A 15,614-nucleotide genomic window follows, 5' to 3' on the forward strand; every position below is an offset into this window, starting at 1 on the left:
CGAGAGGCTACCACACACTGATGTTTCTCTCCCTCTCTTTCTCCCTCCTTTCCCCTCTCTTTAAAAGTAAATAAATAAAACCTTTAAAAAAATAATCACATCACGATTGTCCTTACTGGTACACTGCTGTTGACAGGAATATATGCAACGGAACATCATCGTTCATTTAGAATTGTGTTGCTTATTTTGATCCCACTCAATTTCTGGAGTTCTATGCCTTCTTGCCTTTGTATGACAAACAGTTATGACTTGTCCCCGTTTCTTTTTCTTGGAAACCCTTTTTGTAGGAACAAGCAGGATCCTCTGCATGAGTCCCTACCTGTGTCCCGACTGCTCTGAGACGTGGAATCATTCTCCACATTATAGATGACTGTCCCCTGAGAATCAGAAGAGAAGTGACTGACCACAGATTCATGGTGGGAGTGTTTGTAGGGATAGCTCTCCGTTGAGGAATCTGTTCGAGTATCACTTGAGATGGAGGGCTCCCTCCCTGAGGGAAGGAGGAGACACATACGCAAAAGTGAGGAAAAAGAGAAAGACAGCGATAGAGAGGGGGCAAAGAGCTGGATGGCAACAAAGGTCCATAAGGCAAGAAATTCCTAGATGGAACAGTGAAAAGGATATACCAGAGCCATTCTTCCCAACACCCAACTTCCAGATAACCCAGACACACAAACAATTCTTCCCATTCCTGCCCCTACCTTGCTGAAGCCCTCACTTTGCCTGCCACTGTGAAAAACTGTGGGGCTTTTAGAAAACCTATGGGGGGGAAAGTGGGAGAAAGGAAAAAGTTGTGAAAAATAAGATCTACTTAGATAAGAGTCCCAGGCCGACCTGGCATACATAACCCCTATCCCATAATTTTTCTCCTCTACTGCCAGAAATGTCATTTTAAAAAATTAATTGACATTATAAGCATTTTTAGTATCTTTGAGAAATTATGGGGTTGTCATTTATACTTTAGTGTGAATTAGTTAATCAGAATACTTTCCTCTAAACACCTAGCTAAGATAAGTGGTGACAATGGGTGTTTGACTGAAGGCGGAAGCAGAGCTGGTCTGGTGGGGGTTACAAAGCTGGGAAGAATACCCATTATCAAGCAGGAGAGAGATACAAAAGGGAGGGGAAAAGATTCCAAAGACAAGTGTCTTCTCTTTCAAAATTATACTAGGGCCAGCCCTAAAAATAGAAGTGGAAAAGAACATTTCTTTTTCCTCCTTTTCAGAAGTCAAACCAAAATCATTAGAGTTATATTTCTAATATACAGGGTCCAGCACAAATAATGCCCCTTTTATAACAAAATCTTTTATTACAAAATCGTCAGCATGTAATTCTGTAACATAGCAATATCACACTCAAGCTCACCATATGACATTTTAGGTGAAATGTTCAAATTAAAACTATAAATTATTACACCCGTATTGTTACTCTACCAACCACACTCCAGCAGGCATTACTTCTGCCAGACCCTGTGTCATGAGCCTCTTGGGCTAACCTGAGACTTTAGCCAGGAAGCTGAAAATCGTTTCTACAGGAAAACATAATTCAGGTTCCAAACAACTGAATTAGAAGTAAACAACTGATTCATAAGCTGAAAAATATCACTACTGCTCTTGGCATTTTAAAACAAAAATCTCTCATCCCTAACACTATTACTACCTGTGTAGTAATGTATCATTTCCCTTGGTCTTAACAACTCACTTAAGTCACTGTTAAATTGCTAGTAAGAATCAGTCATCTGTCATCTTTACCAATTAGAAGGCTAAATGCTGAGGTTTCCCTCACAAATTTAATATCTCAGTCTATCAACATAATTTCCTTGGATTTTTGAATTGGGGACACACTGAATATAGGCAACACATTCTTGGAGGCTAAAGGACACAAAGCTGGGCTTCAGCATGAGTTGGCATTTCTTTCTTCTTTCTAATGGATCCTCGTTCTCCAAGCTAGGTTATGTGCTAGGCTCATGATCAAGAGTCCCAAATATCCAATGACCACACTGGAGAGGGAAAGGAGAGGTAGGAGCGAGGCTGCTCACCAGAATCTTCGCTATCGTAGCACATCCTGCTGTATGACTGGAATTCAACTTGGGGAGGCAGGTCCTGGGTGGACACTGGGGTACCCTGGGGGTCGGCATAAAGTAGCAGCAGAGGCTGGTAATGCCCCTTGATGCATTTGGTCACCACATCCTTCCATTTGGGCCCAATCTGAACCAAAAACAATCATAAGAACAGGGCAATTATACTTCATATCCACAATTCAAAACATATCTTCCTGTTCTGTTTTTCTAAAGAAAATAAAAGCTGAAAAGACAAGAATCGAGTACAAGGACAACAAAAGAGATCTTATGCCTACACTTAATAAATTGTGTTAAATCTTTTTTTTGTTAAATCCTTTTAGAAAGCTTATAACCCTGTAAAAGACAGGAATGATGAATAAAATTCCTTTTATTCCCAAGAAACATCAATTCAGTTGTGAAATAGGAATAAGAGTTCTCAAAGGTGAATATGCTATGTGAGGGGACTTGGCAATCTTTTTTCTTTTCAAAGACATCATCAAATCAAAGCGTTTGCTTGAAATTTGCATTTCTATAATTTTCTCCTAAATATTAAAATCACTTTTATGAAGCTAAAGAACAGGCAGAAACTCTCTCACAGACTGCCTTAGAATAAATGACATTCCGAGTCAGAGTTCACACATGGCAGGGCATAAAATGTCAAGCTGCTTAGAATAGACAGCTGGACCTCCCGGCCTCAGCTTTGTGCTGGATTCAGTGCACCTCCACAGTGGGAAAGAGGGACTGAATCGCCATGGAAATAACGATCCAGCCAAATCCCCAAACTCACCAGCTCTTTAACCTGAACCAGTCACATTGTTAGATGGTGTGCTCTTGGAGTCAGACAACTATAATATTTGTTATTTTATAATAGATGTTCAATAAATTTATAACTGGATTATCATTATTTTAACTAAAACACATTCATATGCCTTCTATATAACCTTATACAATATCTTAGAAGGCATGTAATTCTTATTCAAATGAAAAGAATTTATATGCTGCCCAAAATGACAACAGCAAAAAAAGAGCTGCAGAAGGGAATGAGAGAATGTGACAAAGACTGCCGTTTGTGGCAGGTGCTGCTCAGGGTCCAGGCACTGGGGTAGAATGTGGAAGCAGTGTAACCGCTAATGTCTGGCTGCTAACCTAATTACAAGAGTGTTTCTAACTCATGCAAATCACCTAAACTACCTCATCCAGACTCTGGTTTACAGAGTACCACGTTTCCAGACTTAAGTATCATCATAGCCCTGTTTTCTCTGTACTATCTCAAACACATGTTCGGGGAGCTAACAAGCAGGGAATAATTTACAGCAGCCCAGAGACACAGTATTACCCACTAATAATTCCAAGATTTGGAATTCTGAGCTTTCTGCTAACCTTATAACCTAATCTGAGGCATTAGATTGTTGTTGCTCAAATTAACCAATTAACACATTTTAAAAACTATTTTGTCAGCTACAAATACACCACTGTTCTGAATGTCACGTGAGGGCATTTAGAGGAAGCAATATAAGATGGATTCATCTTGTCCTCAAGGAACTTGCCATCAATTGGGAAAGACAAGACTAATACTCTCATAAATCCAACAGATAGAGAGATATTAAAATTATGAAAATAAAACACTGAAGACAAATAATCCTGTTTTTTGTTGCAGTTACCAAACACTTTAAGAAGCACTTGAATATTCCTACCTCTTTGACATGAGCATCATCAAAATACATCCATTTGCGGATCTTTGTTTGGAAAAAGAATGTGGAATAATGTTTGCCATAGTAACAGATCATTCCTACTAAGTACAGCTCAGACTGCTTGGCCCGGTCATCTGTCACTCTGAAAAACAGCTGTGGGGAAAGAAGAGAAAGGGAAGAACAGTGACATACTCAGCCCTTTCACATCCTCTGTGAGCAGACTCCATCATTCCTTAAGGCACTAACTTGCGTCTCTGCCCTTCAGTGTAAGACTTTTTGCTAGTCCACATTAATCATCAGAAATGAGCATAAAAAGGCAAAACATAGGGAAAAGCACAACAGAGAGTGGCCGGTAACTGGTAAGGTGGTGATGTTTCTTCCTAGCTTTCAATATTTTTCTTGCTGGGGCCTATCATAAGAGGAGTCAGGAAAAGTTGAAAAACCAAACCAAAACAAAACAAAAACACTCTTAAGTTTCAAAAGTTATTTATCAGCTGGCACCACAATATAAATTTCCTAAGGAAACCCTAAGTACAGGGTAAGAGAGTCTTTAGGAGAAGCAACATGCCCATGCTGGTTACCAGCATTTCAATTCCTAGATGTCCAACGCTGTGCTATGTGCTAAGAGACAACAACAACAAACACTGTAGAAAATGATTCTTGCCTTGAGGAACTTACTTGGTTGAGAAAATGATCATAAGTATAAAACTAGAATAGTACAGAATATGTAGGCTACAGAATTTTAGAGGAAGGAGATTTTGTTGTGCATAGCCTACTCACTTCAGAGATTCCTTGGGAAGACCTAAAATAAGATCCCAAATAGTTCACTTATTCTCAGTAGTGGCTTAACGATATTTAAAAACAACAACAAGGGATCTTCTTAGTCACAGGATTACCCGAGGGCAAAACTAACAGAAAGGAAACCAAAGAGTTTCTGATTCTTCTCTTGAACTCAAGGAAAACCCTGGCTGTACATACATTTGGGCACGGAGCTGGTAAGGTTAAGCCTCCAGGTCTGAAGTCTGTTTCCCTATTTTCCTAAACAGATTCAGAGAAAACCACTAACCCACTGAATTTTCTTCTAAGTTACTTCATTGCCTTCTCAGCAGACACTGGTTCCTCACTGGGAATTTCGTTTTACAGGACTCAAGTCACCACCTTTCACCTCCTTCCCTCCCAAAGCAGCTCTGGTCGGGACTGCTCACTTCTTTGACCTTACTCCCTCCCATGGTTGATTGAATACACCTCCCTGTTGTTCTACACTGGTATAAACTAACAGTGAGTAGAGCACACAATAACTCTAAAAACTGCTCAATTTTTACCAGTACCTAAGCTCTGCCTATCTCATCTTTTAAGGCCAAGATCCTCCCATTTCCTATAAAAAGCCTTTGCTATCTACCCAAAGGAGATATGTGATCATGTACTTACATGTATGCACACATTGGTACACACATATACAGCAGTGCCCCTTATTTGCAGGGGATACATTCCAAGACCCCCAGCAGATGTCTGAAACTGCATAGAGTACCGAACCCTTTTTTCTTATACATACATATCTATGACAAAGTTTAATTTATAAATTAGGCACAGTAAGAGATTAACAACAATAACTAATAATAAAACAGAACAATTATAACAATATACTGGAATAAAATTTATGTGAATGTGGTCCTTCTCTCTCTCAAAATCTTACTTACTGTACTACACTTGCTCTTTGTGTGATGACGTGAAAGGATACGATGCCTGCATGATGAGATGAAGTGAAATGAATGACTGGGCTGCTGTGATTCAGCATTAGGCTACATTAAGGGTTACTTTTACTTGAACATTAACACTGCACTACTGCAACAGTCAATCTGATAACTGAGAAGGCTACTAAGTAACTAACGGGTGAGTGGCATATACAGTGTAGATACACTGGACAAAGGGGTTATCCACCTCCCAGGGAGCAAGGAGTGAAAACAGGGTGAAATTTTATCACGCTACTGAGAACCACATGCAACTTAAAATTTACAAATTGTTTACTTTTGGGATTTTCCATTTAATATTTTCAGACTGCAGATGACTGTGGGTAACTGAAACCACAAAAAGTGAAACCATGGATAAGGAGGGACTACTGTACACAAGTATGTTTGTCCAGAACTCTATAGCTGTCATTTAAGATATAACTTTCTATTCAGTGTTCATGCTCTTGAGAAAGAAGAAGACACAATAACTCTAAGTCAGAGTTAAACTAACACTCACATCACCCAACTTAAGGCAGGTACCCAGGCTATGAATGACATCCTCTGCTAAGTCTGAGTGGTCCGAGTCCCATACCAGTCCAATTGTGATAATCTGTGGAGCATTCATCAATACACGGCGAATCCGAATCCTCTCTCCACAGTTGCTCTGAAACACATACATAAGGGTAGTTTGACATGTTTCCCACTGGCTCTGGCTCAATTCCACCAATCCCAGGGTTCCCCTCCCCACTCCAAACCCCACCATTAACTTAACTCACCGGACAGTTCCGGAGATCCCCCATGGTACTGGCATTCTGTAACAGCTCACCAAACATGCTTGGTGAGGGTTTTTCTCGTCTTTCCAACATACAAATAGCCTGATTGCTTCAAGATGGGAAATAGACGGGGGATGATGGTGAGAGTTACAATTAAATCAAATAAATCATTCATATAAACTTCTAACTCACATGTTTGACTTTCTTCCTCTACTTGTCCTGACCAGCCTCAGAGTCCCACAAACACAGTGAGTGCCTCTGCCTGTCCCCAAATCTAAAGTTCATTGAATCCCCATTCTTCCTCCCACTCTATGGCCAGGACTGAGACTAAGAAAAAAGGAGGGATGGAAAAAAAGGAGAACAAAGGTTATGTTTAAATTACAGTTCTGAGTTCCTACAGTAGAGTGTAGACTCAGCAATAAGGATATAAACTATTTGGATGCCTAGTTAAAACCCAATCAACTGAAGGAGTGCCTAAGGGGAGAGAGAATCCTGTAAGACTCACCAAAGGGAAGTGGTAGAGATGTAATGCACCATCTGGATGAAAGGCAGTGGGTCAGAAGTGGCGCCACAGCTAGTACATACACACTGGGCCGGGGAGCGGGGGGGAGGGAAGCAAAAAACCAAGCAGCCATGGTCATTAACTGTTTTGGCACCTATATGACACCCCACATCCCAGGATAAAATGTTCTTAAACAAAAAGTCTAAGAAGTGATGGGGATAGAAACAAGGTTCACCTGCTCAAACAACGTCATTGCAAATTTCTGGTGGGAGATGCAGTGCTTGGCAGTACATATATCCTCTTTGGTTTCATCGGCAATGTGGAAGTGAATTCTCATCAGCAGGTTTTCCTGATAGGAAAGAACAAAAGCAGTATACCAACAGTACTTAACAGACAAATGTACAAATTATTGGCAGTTTACTCAGAGAAATAGCAATCTTCCTGGAAGACAGAAAGTGATTTTTTTGAAATCACTCTTTTAACTCTTTAATCTGAAATAATATAAATTCTTAGGAAGTTTCAAAATAATTGTATAGAAAGTCAATATAGCTTTCACCCAGTTTCCTCCAATGGTAACATGTTGTATAACTATAGTACAATGTCCAAACCAGGAAATGGACATGAATAGAATCCAGAATACAATCCAGAGTTTATTCAGGTTCTACCAGATCTCACTCATTTGTGTTTATGTGTGGCTCCACACAGTTTTATCACATGTATACGGTCATGTAACCACAACCAAGACGGAAAACTGTTCCATAACCACAAGGACCCCTCATACTGTCCTTTTACAGTCTCACCGACCCAATTCCAACCCTGACTCCTAGCAAACGTGGTTCTATTCCCTAGTCTCTGTAATTTTGTTATTTTTAAAATGCTGTATAAATGGGATCATATAATGTATAACCAATGGATACTGCATTTTTGACTCAGCATAATTCCCTTTAGATCCATTCTAAAGACTATATAAATCAAGAGTTTATTCCTTTTTATTTCTGTGTAGTATTCTATAGAACAGAAATACCACAATTTGTAACACCATTTACCCATTAAAGGAATTTGGGTTGTATCTAGTTTTGGGACTAGTATGAATAAAGCTTCTATGAATATTCATGTATAAGTTTTGGTATGAACATAAAATTTCGTTTCTCTGAGATGCAGGTCCAGAAAGGCAACTGTTGATTCATATGGTGGTTTGCAGATTTCTTCTTTTAAGAAACTGCCAAATTTTTCCAAAGTAGCATTACCATTTTACAATCCCATCAGCCATCAGTGATCCAGTTTCTCAGGAGCAGCTCTGATCTTGGCCTACATTTTACCCTGTAATGGGATGTACTTATCATTCTCTCAGTTTTTTATTGGATGCACAGCTTTTTGAAGGTTGATGGATAAAACCCAGAGTTCAGAAGAGTTAGGGTCTTCCACTAAAAGTCACTGGGAGAAACATAGTTATCCAAATAGCACATTACATGTGTGCTAAGCACGCAGTTATTCCCTGTTTAATTACTTTTAGTAATGCAGGAGTTCTCAAAGTGTGTCCCCAAATCAGTAGCATTAGTATTAGCATCACCTGGGACCTTGTCAGAGGCAGATGTTCTTGGGCCCTACTCCAGAACTATTGAATCAGACACTCAAGAGGACAGGGCACAGCAATTTGTATTTTGCTGAGCCCTGTCTCCTCTGAAGGTGACAGCCACTGTTTTATGTAATGGCAAGCACAAAACTACCCTAAGCATGAAGGAAAAGGAGTAAACCTGCAGGGCCAGTCATACTGCATTAGCACAGATACCCTGGTACTCCGAGAAACTAGGGAAATTTCTAGTTCTAACTGTAGATAGCGACCAGGGGTACAGTAAATAAGTACAATACAGTAGCTAGTCCCTGCTGGAGACCATCAACCGTCCCACCTCATATCAAAGAGGGCCAGAGGCCAGCACTTACAAAGCACTCTGCAGCATCGTCCATGATTCCCAGCTGGAAGCGCTGTTCATCCTGAAAGGTCTTTGCCAGAGCACTGCGGAGAGTGTCGGACGGAAGCACTTTTTCACTACTACACTGAAACTGGTTAAAGATTCCCTGTAGGGAAGAGGTTAGACAAGGGGGAAAGCACAGTGCTGTTATTAAGCTTCTAAACATCCCAGTCTGTCACGCTAGCATCTCCATGCTCATAGCTATGGCGCCAAATGAACTTCCTACAAGTTGATATGCTTGCAGTTAGTAATAAAAAGTTAAAAAATGAGGAGTCAGAATAAAGGGAATGATCCTATGCTAGTAAGAATAAGGATTCTTGCCCTTCCAACTGAGTATGACAACATTAAGGACATATTAGGAGAGACCATTGTCCTGAGTCAGTATTCAGTCACCTCATTTCCTCTGATACAGACAGAAGTCCATGGTCTACGGTAAATAAATTATGTGTAAATGGATTGATAAATTATTCTTTGGGGGTTCATTCTATGAAAATGGCCCCCTTCTTTTAAATGGTTTAGTTAACACAAGGTTATCCAAAAGTACATAGAATAATAAATACCTACATGTCTAACACTGAGAAATAAACATCATGTCATTTTTACTTCCAATCTACAGATAAAGCGAATGTCCCATTTAAGACTGCGCACTTTCTACCAGCCAATCACTATCATGAGTTTGTTGCATAATCTTTTATTTTTAATACTTTAACATATACACATATACATAGATACATACTATGTATATTTAGGGATAGATATACAGGGTAGGGCAAAGTAGGTTTACAGTTGTTCGTATGGAAAATAATACAATAATTAGTAACTATAATGTAAGAATAAACTCTTCTGTTTTGTCTACTCACAACTGTAAGCCTATTTTTGCCCCATCCCTGTACTGTGTGTGTATTTCTTGTTTATGTACAAAGTATCACACTGAATTTTACTTTTTAAAAAATTCAGCATTGTTTTGAGGTCTACCCATAATGACATAATACATATACCTGGTCCACTCCTTTTCCCTGTACACAGTCTTTTATCAGGTGACAATACCACATCTATTTATACATTTCTTTACTGACAGACATTCTGGCAGTCTCCAATTTTTTGCTATTATAGAGAGTCTATGCAAACTTATATTTCTATCTGTGCATGAATATAAATAAATGTCCCCATATCCCTGCCAGCAGTTAATACAATCTGGTTAATTTTAGTCTTTCTAGCTACCTTTGTTTTCTCTAGGTCTTTATGTGTATTACTGTAGCAAATATCTTAGCCCAGCCTTCTGGTGTTTTTTATGTACAGAAGGGTGGTTTTTTGGTGTAATTAAATGTATCTATCTTCTCCATCTTTAACTACATCTGAAATAATGATGAATAGTATGTCCACAGAATGGAAACAAAGAGTGGCAACAAGTGGCACCTGGCTTGATGAGTCCTTCTCATCAAGTGGCATCGAATCTCACCCAGAGACTAGATGCGCTCCTGACAGCAGGTGGCCCAGATCCTCACTACACCACCCAGTAACTCACTCAACAGCGAGTTACACATCAACAGGCCAAAGAATGTCATTTGCTTGAAATTCTTATTAGTAATTTCTTCATATGAAAAAATCCCCTGGTCATTTTTCAGACTTGCTACTGAGACCAGAAATGAGAGCGCTTTATAAACCTGCCTATGTGATCTAAGAATAGAAGGCCCCACCAATCTAGACAGGTCAATTCTTGGTCCTCACCCTACTTTGTCCAATCAGCAGCTCAGTCACTCATTCCCTTCAGGTTTTTATCCAAATATTATCTCCTGAATATAGTATTTCCTGATAACACTATTTAAAATTGCAAACTCTACCCTCTCTTCCCAAACCTCCCGCCCTTACCGATTTTACTTTTCCCTGTGGCACTTATTACCATCTGTCACAACATGTATTTTACATATCTACTGTCCGATGGTACTGTCTAGAATATGAAGACAGAAATTTTTATCCTTTAATTCCCTGCTATAGTCGCAGAACCTTGAGAGGTACTGGCATACAGATGATAATCAATAACTAGTTTTAAATAAATAAATGAGTGAATGAACAAATCAATCAATCATGTGATATGGGTAGATCTTATTAAAGGAAGATATTATTAAGTTCCTTCCCTCCCTCTCTCTGTCTCTCAGCAGATAACGAATTACCTAGAAAAAGCGAACTTTATTTTAAGGTAACGTAACTAGTTAGAGCAAAATGGGACTAAACCTCATTCCTCTCATTTCAAGTGGGAACCACTTCTGTCATTCTGCTCACTTACTAGCATGGTTTCTCTTCACTCACATTGAACATCCGTCCCTACAGCAGCTCAAGAATAATTTACTGTTATTTACCTGCTATTATTTCCCTACAAATGACTTCATATGATGTAGAGGAAGCAGTACCAGCAATATATATTTCATATTATTTAATAAGCTGGGAGGGAAATCTATTCTAATTACTCCAAGTTATTTTGGATAAACCTAGAAATTTTGCACCAGTCTATTGTAAGATGAGGTAAAGGCAGGGCAGGACCTTCTATAATTTTTTGCTGAAAGTAGAAGAATATCTCTGAGACGCCTCTTAAACCAAACCAAAAGGAAGTGTCTAGGCCAATAGTTAAGCACTCCCAGGGGGCAAGTGGATATCTGCCAAGTGACCTATGAGATTCTGAAACTTAGGGGAACATGGGGAAACAAAGGAAAATGAAGGTGGGAAAAGCGACAGTGACAACTTCTGCAAATAAATGGTGGTCTGACCACTGGATTTGCTGAAAGTCACCTCGGCTTGGCAAATCCTAGTAACCACTATCAAATCCCAACCTGCTGCTCTTCTCAATTGTTAAGGCAAGACATTACGCTGACAAAGGCTCTATCCCTACAGCAAGGGATAGATGAGATTTGGGCCTTTTTGTTCAAAATCCAAAACTGGTTCCAAAACAAACCAATGGTAAATTCGTTCCAGAATAGTTCCCTATAAATACATTTGCAAACTACAGTTCCTTCAGGCTTTCTCAACTGAGTTTCCTCAAGAAGTAAACCCCAATACTCTAAGGCATCAGCAGTTCCCAATGTAATACTTCGCTTCCACGCATAGTACTAGTTATGTTATCATTCTAGAGAGAATTAAGAAAATAGTCATTGAAATCACTTTCTGTATTCTATGGTTCAGACGAACCTGTTTGAGAAAGGACAGGGTTCCACTGAGAGAGGGTATAGTGTAACAGTTGGGAGGATGAACTCTGGAAGCAGACGATCAGGCTTCAAAATCCCAGCCCTGTTACTTACTTTTTATATAATCTTGGACAAGCTACTTAACTTCTCTAGGCTTTAGTTTCTTCTTTTAAAAGAATATTAATAATAGTGTTTACCTTCTTGGGTTATTTAAGGATTAAATAAGTTATCTGGATATCTATATCCTAGACTAATGTCTGACAGTATGATAAGCGCTATCTCAGTGTTAGCTGTTACTATTATTATTAAAAGTTACTAAGGAAACTGTCTGCCATTGACCTATCCTGAAGAAGGGCCTTCAGTCAGAAACACTTCTACATTCAGCTAGCTACCTGCTATTCAAGAGAGGCAGATTTCCCGTGACCTAGATAGAGGATTTCAGCACAGAAAGAGAAAGACCTAAGCAGGGGTGTCCAACCTTCTGGCATCTCTGGGCCACACTGGCAGAAGAAGAGTTGTTTTGGGCCACACATTAAATACACAAACACTAACGTAAACTGATGAGCAAAAACAAAAAAGGTTTTAAGTAAATTTATGATTTTGTGTTGGGCCGCATTCATAGCCATCCTGGGCGGCGGGTTGGACATCCCTGAAAGTAAGAGCTCTGCCCGTGCCCACAGTGGATATGCAGCAACAGATCTGGCTCTTGTGTTCAGAGACATCAACGTCTCCATGCTATACTTTCTTCACTTCTTAATTACAGGCAGCTTCCTCCAAACACACTGAGTATCTGAATGCATTCAGAATGGCCTCTGCCTGCCTCTTCTTTATTTTCTTATTTTAATTACTGTTATCAATTTCACTCTGCTATTGTCAGGAGGAAGCAAATGTTTCAGGGATGAAGCAGCCTGAGCCTGGCCAGCATACATCTGTGGAGCTGCAGCTCTGGAAGAAGCTGTAGCACAAAGCCCCTCTGTTAGGGCAGCACACTAACCCCTGTGTGTCCCTCTCACATGAGCACAGGGCTGGAACGGGCCTCCTCCTGTTCCTTTTTTCACCCTCCTCCCACCTTTCCCACAGGGAGATCCTGTTCACACCAAAGAAAGCCAAGAACATTTAGTTCAGCAGTAAGAACAGGTGGTAGCACCAATAAGGAACAAAAACTGGTATTCTTCCAATTGCTGAGTTCTACAGCAGGGAGGGAGAAAGGACAGGAAGAACCAAAACCCAGGAATTTTTTCCTGTGGGGTTCCTGATGGTTTCATTTCAATAAACAGAGAAAACCTACCTTTGAGGTTTCTATCTGCTTTTCTTCACAGGGTGAAACCAGAGAGGTCTTCCTTTTCATGCACAGGAAAAGCCAAATTACTTTTTGTCTATTAACTATTTTCTTGGATGCCATGCAAAAGCAACACAACTTTAATGACTAAAAGCAGGTGCTACTCCACCCATCTCTCTTGGATCGAGCAGCAAATAATTCTGCCCACATGAGCACATAATTATTTGGGTTAGCAAGAACCATGCAAATAAGAGAAGTACCATAAAGACAGAGAGTCTGTGCTTTGGCAAACACAAGTGCAGCTGTTGCTTAAGTTTTGGGGTTATTCCCCCCTAAAACACAGACTTTTACCTTTAGGGAGGAAACAGCTATTTATTTCTCCCTCAGGATTTCCCAGCCTTGCAACGGAAAGAAGTCATGAGTATAGAAGATGGGGGTCAAGGAGAAGGGCTGTCAGTAAATTTGATGTTGTATGGGCCCAAGGTTTTTGGATCATGCCCTAGTCAGCTGAGAGGTGTCAGCAATCCCTTCTGCAAAGGCACGACAAACTTTATGCACCACTATATTCAGTTCTCAAGGTTTCTCTTCTTGATCTGAGAATTGGGCTTCCCAAATCTCTCAACATTTTGGCTGTCATATTTAGTCCTTTTCTCCACATCTACTGGAAATCATAGACCTAAATAAATCATAAACCTAAATGTGGCCCATCAAGCCTATTTGAAAACACAGCCATCTGAAAAGAAGATAAAGGAGCCCCTGCTGGTGTGGCTCAGTGGACTGAGTGCCCACCTACAAACGAAAGGGTCGCCAGTTCAATTCCCAGTCGGGGCACATGCCTGGGTAGCTGGCCAGGCCCCCCATAGGGGCGTGAGAGAAGATAACTGATCGATGTGTCTCTCCCATATTGATGTTTCTCTCCCTCTTTCTCCCTCCCTCCCCCGTCTCTGAAAATAAATAAACAAAATCTGTTAAAAAAATAAATAAATAAAGGGGCTAATCTTTGAGTGTCACTGACTACTAGAAAAGAACTTTCACACTAGTTTTGTGTGCTCAAAGGATGTTAAATGTTTTCTTTCAACAGAGGAAAGAATATGTAACTGTTTAACATTTTGGCACCAATAACAGTAACATTGGATTTTCAACATTTCATTGCAGAAGATTTCAAACATATAAGCGTAGACAAAATAGCACAATAGACTCCCATGCATCCATTTCAACAATTATCAGCCCCTGGCTAGTCTCATTTCATATATATCTCCCATCCACTTACCCTACTCCCAGATCATTTTGAAGCAAACTACAGATGGTATTCATCTGTAAATATTTCAGAATATGCCTCTAAAAACTAAGAACTCTTTTTATGTAAAACAGAACCATAATATCATCACAACACACACAGAAAAAGGTAATAATAATTCCTTAATATCATCAAATATCCAGTCAGTTTAATAGAAATTCTTGGTGCAACCTTGAGAAAGGCAGCAAACAGGTGGCTAGGTTCTCTCTTGAGACTCTTTAACCTTACATCTAAAAATAGCTAACCTCTGGACTTCCTGATTAGAAAATTACTCACATATCCTCTACCAGTCCCTTTAAATTAAATTCAATTATCAATGCCATATCTCCCCATAAGTTTAGGACTTAATTTGCACCCAGTTCATAACCCATACTTTGAACTTGTCAGGGTAAAGTTAAAGATCACTGTAAGCTACCTATCATACTCATTCCTTCTACCTATAAAAAACAGACAGCCATGGACATATACACAGGTAGAGAGGACCACCAAGACTTCAAGACACTGAACAGAGACATGCAAAGATAGAGGCAAGTCAAATCCACCAGAAAATGGTACTGCTTTTAGTGGGAAATCATAAACTAAGGTAGAGATTTTTATAAAATATAATAATTTGCTAATTTTTGCCAAGATCAAAAATATAGAATCTTACAGATTACCAACAGTATTCAAATCAAGTTTTAAAGATTAATACCATAACCACTTTCCCCACAGGGGAAATGGAAAGGAGGACCCTTCTGGACATATACCAAAATTTTGAGATTATGTAAGTTTCAGGTTCTGCCATAAAATCTGGAAAGAAAAGAAACATGATAATCTACTACATTTTCCTTGCACTTATACCCCTCTATTTGAATATAGTGGGAAATTCTGAAGTCCAAATTTTAAAAAAGGGAAGAGACTCTGATTTATACTATTCAAGTTATGTCAGTGGTTAGATTAGTTAAATATTTAGGTACAACCTACTGAGAATTCAATACTAAGAAAGCTTCGCCAAAAGACCACACACATACCTTGTATCCCATAGGTAAGCAAAACAAGAAAGTTCAACTCAAGTAGGTGATATGTGCATTAGACATAAGGACATATATTTCTTATGTGAAGACTGTTTATATTTTATTATTATTTTTTACAATTTTTAAT

General features: G+C 39.4%; 1 protein-coding gene across 9 annotated transcripts in view; it reads right to left on the bottom strand.

Annotated features, from left to right (window-relative positions):
• USP54 (ubiquitin specific peptidase 54) overlaps window positions 1–15,614 on the bottom strand; it is a 141,625-nt gene that overhangs the window by 33,130 nt on the left and 92,881 nt on the right. For 7 of the 9 annotated variants that reach the window (XM_045196157.2, XM_045196158.2, XM_045196160.3 and 4 more), the window contains exons 4-11: window positions 8,694–8,828; window positions 6,988–7,101; window positions 6,756–6,838; window positions 6,254–6,359; window positions 5,995–6,141; window positions 3,754–3,903; window positions 2,039–2,207; window positions 320–490 (exon numbers count right to left, since the gene is read on the bottom strand). In XM_045196157.2, the coding sequence (XP_045052092.2) occupies window positions 320–490; window positions 2,039–2,207; window positions 3,754–3,903; window positions 5,995–6,141; window positions 6,254–6,359; window positions 6,756–6,838; window positions 6,988–7,101; window positions 8,694–8,828 (1,075 nt within the window). The remainder of the gene's footprint in view (window positions 1–319; window positions 491–2,038; window positions 2,208–3,753; window positions 3,904–5,994; window positions 6,142–6,253; window positions 6,360–6,755; window positions 6,839–6,987; window positions 7,102–8,693; window positions 8,829–15,614) is intronic. The other 2 variants (XM_045196162.2, XM_024561231.3) reach the window with 2 other exon arrangements.

Source organism: Desmodus rotundus, chromosome 4 (genome assembly GCF_022682495.2).
Source record: "Desmodus rotundus isolate HL8 chromosome 4, HLdesRot8A.1, whole genome shotgun sequence".
NCBI classification, from domain to species: Eukaryota; Metazoa; Chordata; class Mammalia; order Chiroptera; family Phyllostomidae; genus Desmodus; species Desmodus rotundus.